The sequence below is a fragment of the Mercurialis annua genome, linkage group LG3 (genome assembly GCF_937616625.2).
Source record: "Mercurialis annua linkage group LG3, ddMerAnnu1.2, whole genome shotgun sequence".
Lineage (NCBI taxonomy): Eukaryota > Viridiplantae > Streptophyta > Magnoliopsida > Malpighiales > Euphorbiaceae > Mercurialis > Mercurialis annua.
In genome coordinates this window covers 51,966,693-51,975,608 of record NC_065572.1, presented here as the reverse complement: position 1 = coordinate 51,975,608, position 8,916 = coordinate 51,966,693, and the positions used below count along the sequence as shown (strand labels likewise).

The following is an 8,916-nucleotide window of genomic DNA, read 5'->3' as shown; positions in this document are numbered from 1 at the left end:
TTTTGGTCCAAAATCCTTTTGCTTTGTTGATGTACATTTACAGAAATTTTTAATTTCTCTGTATTTATCTTTTCTTTTCAATTTTTTTTGCCAATATAATGGATTGTAATTAAATTCATGTACTTTGATTTGTGAAGTTCTTCATTTTACGGATTATGAATTTATTTTATTTTATGAAATAAAAATATAAATTTATGGATTCATTCGATAGTTTGTAAAATCATGGGCATTAATTATATTTTTTTAGCTTGTGTTTAATTTTGGGTTGAAAACGATTAGCTTTTTGAAAAGGCTAAACCGAATTAAAAAACCGAAACCAAACTAAAATGACCAAAAAATTTGGTCAAAAAAATATTTCGATTTTTGGTGAAAAATATTATGGTTCGGTTGGCTATATAAACAATTTCGATATGGTCGGTTTTGGTCGATTCGGAACCGAATCGAACCGAACCGACCGATGCTCACCCCTACGTGTGTGTTTATATATTTCTTTTTCTTACTTATTCTCATTTTTCCTCTGAAAATTCTTTTCTTCAAGCTTTCATTCTTCTGCTCTTCCTGTTTACGTTTTTTCAAGATTCCTCGTTTTCCAGTCGCTCCATATTTCTCATTCGACCCTTTGTACCTAATTTTCAGGTGTTTAATCCTTGTTTGATTTTCCTTCGTTTTGTAAGTTTAGATTTGTTAGTGTTCTTGTTTGTTCTTCATTTTTTCATCAAAATTTGATGTTTTAATCTTGTTTTATTTCAAATATTAAATTTTCATCTTGTTTTCCCCCTTTAGAAACAAAAATATTAAAATGTGTGACAAAGTTGAAAAGAAATAGGGAGCTCGGGATGACGTGGAGCATACTCCAAGCTTCCTTTCGTTTGACAGAATCATAGAGATAGCTTCTGACTATGACTTCCCCAAAGCTTTTGAGCTTTTAAGACCTGCTACAAAATTTAGGGCAAACCATATCCCCGGTTCTCCCTCTAAACTTGTCTTTTTAGGAACATTTTAATGCCGGCTTAAGATTTTCTCTTGAGCCTTTCCATTTAGAAATTTGTCTTAATTTATGTATTCCGCCTAGACATCTCCATCCCAACATAGTTCAAATTCTTATTTCTTTCATCGAGTCTTGCAAGGCTCGTGGGAGAGTCCCTTCCTTGAGTCCTTTTAATTACTTTTATACCTTTTCCTGTTAGAAAAACGAGGAGTTTATTTATGCGGGCTGTAGGCCTGGTCGTTCTTTGTTCATTCTTTCCAATTCTTTAAAGAACCAGACTCCTAAATTTTTTCTTATTCATCACGAGTCTTTTTTAACCATTCCTCGGGGCTTTTCTGATGAAAAACATCTCTTTCTTTCCTCCCTAGCATGAATCAAGAAGAGTCTGACTTTGCCTTTATTTTATTGTCGGATTATAAAGCTAATAAGCCTACGTCCTTCGTTTTAGTAGAGAATTTTTCGAGTCACCGGGTTTCACCTTTGGCGGGTCTTCATGTTAGCACTAGAGGTATTTTTCTAACTTTGTTTATTTACTTTTTATTTGTAGGATGACTACATATCTTGATGATCTTCTTGATGGCTTTGTCGTAAACATGTCTGTTTCGATGGGTGAAGCGAGCAATTCTCTTCCCACCTCCAATGATCTTGTTGTTGATGCAACAATTGAAGAAGCTGAAGTTTCTGTTAGTGATATGCATTAGGTCAATCATATTTGATCATGTATTGACTTTATCTTTTTGTTATTAATTAATTGGCACTTTTATTATCATTTTTATTATGATTAAAATACTTGAATGGTTAATTTTTTCTAAGGTCATCAAGTATGTGACTTGATAATAGAACCCTTAGGTTTATAAAAAAATCTATATCCCTAGTCTGAATGGAACATTGAGACTAGTATGATGTTGATTGATGATTATTTTTTAATAATCATGTAAATGAGATATTAAGTCAAATCATATGTGCTATTTGAGAAATAAGGCATCGGATGACCCATCTTGAGAATACTACATAAATCATTGTCATAAGTAATTGTCATTACAGTTCTATTAGTATAATCCTTTGACCTTAAAATCACCATGGATTTCTATATAGTTATTTCACATTTTGATACAGTCTTTGGGCCAATTTTCGACATTTTTGGGTTTCAATCTCTACCCGAAGTGCAAGTATAAGTGGTAAAGGATATTGTGAACTATACGAATACCAATTTCTTATAGTGAACAAACGCTTTTGAATAAGCAAGTTGACCAGCCGAAGTGAGCTAGAGAGACAGCTTTTGGGACAAGTTTAGCATAACTCGAAAAGTATAAGTTAAGGCTGATATCAATAGGAGGTAAATAAGGAAATACCTAAAGTTAATAGGTATAAGTTAAAGTTGGTATTAAAGGAGAATCAAAGTTGGTATCCATAAGTAATAAATAAAGACTAGAGAATACCAACGCTAAGAAGTGAAAGGATACGAGCCTATTAAGGCCAGAAGTTAGTAAACGACAGGATTAAAATCCCAACGCGGCAACAACTACTGTCCCACCATTACAAGAATCATGTACGAAGCAGCTAAACGCGAACTAGGAAAGTTCACTAATACGACTACCTATCGTACGAAGGAACAATTGATAAGACTAACAATCATTAAAGATGTTAGCAACTATTGTAAGATGAAACGAAAGACATAAGGGGAAAAGGTGCACGTAAGGAAGGTGAGGGAAACACCCAAGAAAGACGATAGAAACACCTAAGAAAGACAAGAGAAACACCTAAGAAAGGCATAAAAAAATTTGGACATAAGGGGAAAACGTTATCCCCAAGGTATGTTGGTCCATACCAGATAGTGAAAGGTATGAATAAAAGTTGAAAGTTGGAATCAAACTTCGCTTCTGTGATTCAACCACAGGCAGTAGAAGTAAACAAGAACTGATATACAAAGAAGGACTAAGTAAGGATCGTCGATACGCAGACACGAAACCTACAAACCAAAGAGATTCCGACAATGAGAATCTTTTGGGAGAAGAACCACTCTAGCAAGAGGGGTGTATGTAGGAAGTAGAGGTAAATATGCAATGAGGATACGCATATTAGTTTGTTTGAGTAAGTGGCAAGAGTTGAATTCGAGGACGAATTCATTATAAGATGGGGTTATAATAGCCCAACTATTTAAAGATAATTAAGTCGTGCCACGTGTCGGTAATTCGATAAATTAAATTAAGCAGAATTTAATTTAATTATATCGGGAATTTAGAATAATTTTTATTAAGCGGATTAGCGGAATTTAAGGAAATAACTTCGAAAATTAATATAAAATAAATTATAAATCCCGTAACGAAAATTATTTCGCCAAAGTCTGCAAAATAATTTATCGTATTTGTGGTAAAAGTTGCGAGTCAATCGAAGACCGTTTAAAATTTGGACGCGGATAGGTTTTGGACTAAATTGCAACTTTTGATAAGTTTGAAGGACCAAAGTGCAATTTAACAAGTATATACATATAAACCTTCATCATTAAGATTGAAGGATCCAAAATCATAAAAACCCATCATCAATTCATTTCATTTCATCGACAATATCATCGTTTTCATAGTATGATCTCCGTTTCTCGTCCGTTTTCGACGTTTTACTGCTCGAATCGATAGTATTTCAACGGGTTATCACGGTAAGCACGTCGTTTTGTCGTTTATTTGAGTTTATTAAATGTGTTTTTGAATTGAAGATTAGGTTACGGCGATACCGTATCGCGATTACGTATTCGATTCGTTTTATACGTTTTCATTGTGTTTTTGGATATATTAGGATGTTATTTGGATGTTGAATAAGTTCGGGATTGAATTAAGCACGTCGGAATGGCTGTTTTCAGCGGGCGGAGTTGTGCCCACGACGGGGCACGACGTGCTCAAAGTTTGAGCAAGTCGTGCAGGGGCACGACGTGCCCTAAGGAGGTGCACGACGTGCACCTCTCAAAATTTGAGGGGCACGTCGTGCCAAGGGGGTGCACGACGTGCACCACCCTAGTTCTGAAGGTAATGACTCCGAAAAACCTAATTTGACGATTCCCTAACCCGATATCGACTTCCGGACTCCGAAAATGCAAAATTCGGACGTTAAACGAGTAAAATATGACTAGTAGTTTGGAATGAGATAGTTTATGGATATCAATTGGTAGGAGAGAGTGTGGACGTTAGTATTGTTTATCCATCTTGTCCCGTGAAAGCTCAAGGACGAGACTTATTGGTTGACTTGATTTTACTCAAAGTATTAGTCTTTGATGTCATACTAGCAATGGATTAGCTAGCTCAGCACTATGCCAATGTGGATTGCCGGAAGAAGACGGTAACGTTCAATACGCCTGGGATCCAGGGCGATAAGACAGAATCTTCTATAAGTATTATTTCAGCTATTAAAGCGTGTCGTATGTTAAAGAAGGGATGTCAAGGATTTCTGGCCATAGTGCGAGACGTGGAAAAGAAGAGCGTGAACATAAGCGATGTACTAGTTGTATCAGAATATCCGGACGTTTTTCCAGAGGAATTACCTGGATTACCCCCAGATCGCGAGATTGAGTTTTGTATCGAATTGGCTCCTGGGACGAAGCCGATATCGATACCTCCTTATCGTATGGCTCTTGCGGAGCTCAAACAGTTGAAAGATCAACTATAAGAGTTGTTCGATCATGGTTTCATTAGACCGAGTGTATCCCCATGGGGTGCACCAGTGCTATTCGTGAAAAAGAAAGATGGACCGCTTCGACTCTGTATCGATTATCGGCAACTGAATAAGGTGACGATTAAGAACAAGTATCTGTTACCTAAAAATCGACGATTAATTTGATCAATTACAATGAGCGAAGTACTTTTCCAAGATCATCTGAGATCAGGTTATCATCAGCTGAAAATTTGCGACGATGATATTCAGAAGACTACTTTCGAACTCAATACGGTCACTACAAGTTTCTCGTTATGTCCTTCGGATTGACCAATGCGCCAGCAGCATTCATGGATTTGATGAATAGAGTATTCAGACCATATTTGGATCAGTTCGTGATCGTATTCATTGACGATATTTTGATCTATTCATGTACGGAAGAGGAGCATGCACATCATCTGCGGATAGTACTACAGACGTTGAGAGAACATCAGCTTTATGCCAAATTATCTAAATGTGAATTTTGGCTGACGGAAGTAGCTTTCTTGGGCCATGTGGTATCTCAGAGTGGCATTAAAGTTGACCTGAAGAAGATCGAAGCTGTGATGGAATGGAAACGACCTGAATCAGTTACTGAAGTCTGAAGTTTCCTCAGATTAGCGGGGTACTACAGACGATTCGTACAGGACTTCTCGAAGATCGTTGTACCATTGACGAAATTAACTCAGAAGAATGCGAAATTTAAATGGACGGACCAGTGTGAGCTCAGTTTCCTGAAACTGAAAGAGTGTCTGACGACGGCACCAGTTCTAGCACTGCTAGAAGGAACAGAAGGATTCACAGTGTACTGTGATGCGTCAAGGGTTGGACTAGGATGTGTTTTAATCCAACATGGTCGAGTTATCGCGTACGCCTCGCGAGAGCTTAAGAAACACGAAACGAACTATCTGATGCATGATTTAGAACTTGCAGCTGTGATTTTCGCGCTAAAGATCTGGAGACATTATTTATACGGCGCAACGTGCGAGATCTTTACAGACCACAAGAGCTTAAAGTACATTTTTTTATCAACGAGAGTTGAACCTCAGACAGCGAAGATGGATGGAGTTATTGAAAGATTACGACTGTACGATACAATACCATCCAGGCAAGGCCAATGTAGTGGCGGACGCTTTAAGCAGAAAGTCAACAGGAAGTCTCGCACAGGTTACTACGACATGGCGGAGACCGTTAATCAAAGAGATTCATACGATGTTTAGCCAAGGAGTAGAATTTGAGGTTTCATCTCTTGGAAACCTGATGGCTCAGCTAACTATACGATCAACGTTGATAGATCAAATTAGAGACTTCCAAGCAGACGACCCTCAATTAGAGAATTTAATTGAGGAAGTGCAACAAGGAAAGAGTCAAGATTTCAGTATCGTTAACGGGATACTGAAATATGGCAACCAAATGTGCGTACCATACACAGGCGACTTGAGATAGCAAATCATGGAGGAAACCCATGGAACAATATATAGCGTTCATCTTGGTTCCACGAAGATGTATCACGACATCAAGGGAATGTACTGGTGGAGTGGAATGAAGAAAGACATTGCGGAATTTGTGGCTAAATGTCCGACTTGTCAGCAAGTCAAGCTGGAGCATCAATGACCGTACAGATTTCTTCAGCCGTTACCCATTCCAGAATGGAAATGGGAACAAATCACGATGGCCTTCGTGGTCGGATTTCCCAAAACGCAGAAAGGTTTTGATTCCATTTGGGTAATCGTAGATCGTCTGACGAAGTCAACGCACTTCATACCTATCAAGACGACGTATTCAGCAGCAAAGTTAGCTCAAGAATACATCGATAAGATCGTGAGCCTACATGGAGTTCCCGTGTCAATTGTGTCAGACAGAGGTTCCGTATTTACCTCTCATTTCTGGAAGAGTTTGCAAGAAGCGTTAGAACGCGATTAAACTTTAGCACTGTTTTTCATCCTCAGACGGACGGCCAGTCTGAGCGGACGATTCAAAAGTTAGAAGATATGCTTCGACTATGCGTACTAGACTTCAGAGGTAGGTGGGACACCTATCTACCTTTAGTCGAATTTGCTTACAACAACAACTATCTTTCGAGCATCGAGATGGCTCCGTACGAAGCACTATATGGGCGTAAGTGTCGATCCCCTATTTGTCGGGATGAAGTCGGAGAAAGAAAGCTAGCTGGAGCAGAGATTATCCAAATTACTTCTGAGAAAGTACCGTTGATTAAGCAACGTCTGAACACAGCATTCAGTCGACAGAAGAGCTACGCGGATCCCAAGAGAAAAGATATCGAGTTTCAAATCGAAGATTACGTTTTTCTCAAGGTGTCACCGATGAAGGGAGTGATTCGTTTCGGAAAGAAGGGCAAGTTGGCTCCGAGGTACGTCGGACCCTATCATATTGTGGAGCGCTTAGGCTCAGTTGCCTATAAGCTAGACTTGCCACCGGAGATGTCGCAAGTTCATCCTGTCTTCCATATTTCCATGCTTCGGAAATATGTATCTGATCCCTCTCGAGTAATCCAACCACAAGTGGTGGATATAAGCGAGGAACTAACATATGAAGAGCAACCAGTGCAGATCATTGACACGCAAATACGACAATTGCGGACAAAGAAGATTCTGATGGTGAAAGTTCAATACGACAATTGCGAACAAAGAAGATTCTGATGGTGAAAGTTTTTTGGAGAAGTCAGTCTATAGAAGAATACACGTGGGAAACCGAGGAGGATATGAAGCAGAAATTTTTGTACTTATTTATTCAAGGTACGTGGCTAAAGTTCAAAATTCGAGGACGAATTTATTTTAAGGGGGGGTGAATGTAATACCCCAAATATTTAAAGATAATTAAGTCGTGCCACGTGTCGTTAAATTCGATAAATTAAATTAAGAAGAATTTAATTTAATTATATCGAGAATTTAGATAGCGGAATTTAAGGAAATAACTTCGAAAATTAATATAAAATAAATTATAAATCCCGTAACGGAAATTATTTCGCCAAAGTCCGCGAAATAATTTATAGTATTTGTGGTAAAAGTTGCGAGTCAATCGGAGACCGTTTAAAATTTGGACGCGAATAGGTTTTGGACTAAATTGCAACTTTTGAAGGATCCAAAATCATAAAAACCCATCATCAGTTCATTTCATTTCTTTGACGATCTCACCGTTTTCATCGTACGATCTCCGTTTCTCGTCCGTTTTCGACGTTTTATAGCTCGAATCGATCGTATTTCAACGGGTAATCACGGTAAGCACGTCATTTCGCCGTTTATTTGAGTTTATTAGATGGGTTTTTGAATTGAAAATTTGGTTACGGCGATACCGTTTCGCGATTACGTATTCAATTCGTTTTATACGTTTTCATTGTGTTTCTGGATAGATTAGGATGTTATTTGGATGTTGGATAAGTTCGGGATTGAATTTAGCACGTCGGAATGGCCGTTAGGAGGTGCACGACGTGCACCTCCTAATATTTGAGGGGCACGTCGTGCCAAGGGGATGCACGACGTGCACCACCCTCTTTTTGAAGGTAATGACTCCGAAAAACCTAATTTGACGATTCCTTAACCCGATATCGACTTTCAGACTCCGAAAATGCGAAATTCGGACGTTAAACGAGTAAAATATGACTAGTAGTTTGGAATGAGATAATTTATGGATATCAATTGGTTTCCTTAAGAAAACCTATATTCTATATTGAGAGTTGAATCGAGAAGTATTAAGAAACGGAAGAAGTATGATTTGTTTATCGGAATAGATTACATTTGAAGCACGACGGCTTATGCTTTGTGTCTTGTCGTGTCTTGAGTTTAGAGTCAATCTTAGAATAGGATTCTGATGTGAGTCAATTGTTTTGAATCATTTTAGATCCGGCGAGGCAAGAGGCAGCTGGACAAGGAGCTCGGGAAGCTTGACGTTTCTAAGCCCCGAAGTACTTTTGGATAAGCGTTTTTTGTGAGTTTATATAATTACTTTTAAAGTATTTATATAAGCAAATATCTTATATTGCTTTACACTTGAATTGGATGCTTTCAATGCAATGTTTTGACAAGAAATACATATGTGATTGGTTTGAAACAAGTATTGATCCAATGGAACGTGCTACCTATTGTAAAAATTGATTATGAATATGAATTTTCAAAGTTGGATAAAAATTTGATACGAGCAAGAACTCGGTTTTAAGTAACCTGAGCCCCGTATCTAGTGAGTTGGACTCACACTTTGGGATTAAGAGATTGGTCCCGGCTGACGTGGTTGAG

The 8,916-nt window shown here is 38.1% G+C and overlaps 1 protein-coding gene across 1 annotated transcript; it reads left to right on the top strand.

Annotated features, from left to right (window-relative positions):
* Nucleotides 1–6,118: 6,118 nt before the first annotated feature.
* Nucleotides 6,119–8,064, top strand: LOC126672606 (uncharacterized). The gene is made up of 4 exons (XM_050366559.1): nt 6,119–6,251; nt 6,680–6,981; nt 7,292–7,422; nt 8,037–8,064. The coding sequence occupies exons 1-4, from the start codon at nt 6,119–6,121 to the stop codon at nt 8,062–8,064; spliced, it is 594 nt and encodes a 197-aa protein (XP_050222516.1).
* Nucleotides 8,065–8,916: the final 852 nt, after the last annotated feature.

What these genes read in the sequence shown, in the direction of transcription:
- LOC126672606 (XM_050366559.1), top strand. Translation starts at nt 6,119, where the DNA reads ATGGAGGAAACCCATGGAACAATATATAGCGTTCATCTTGGTTCCACG. An exon ending in AAGATTACGTTTTTCTCAAG is followed by an intron (nt 6,982 to 7,291) that starts GTGTCACCGATG and finishes TGATGGTGAAAG; the next exon opens with TTCAATACGACAATTGCGAA. An exon ending in TTTGTACTTATTTATTCAAG is followed by an intron (nt 7,423 to 8,036) that starts GTACGTGGCTAA and finishes GTTTCTGGATAG; the next exon opens with ATTAGGATGTTATTTGGATG.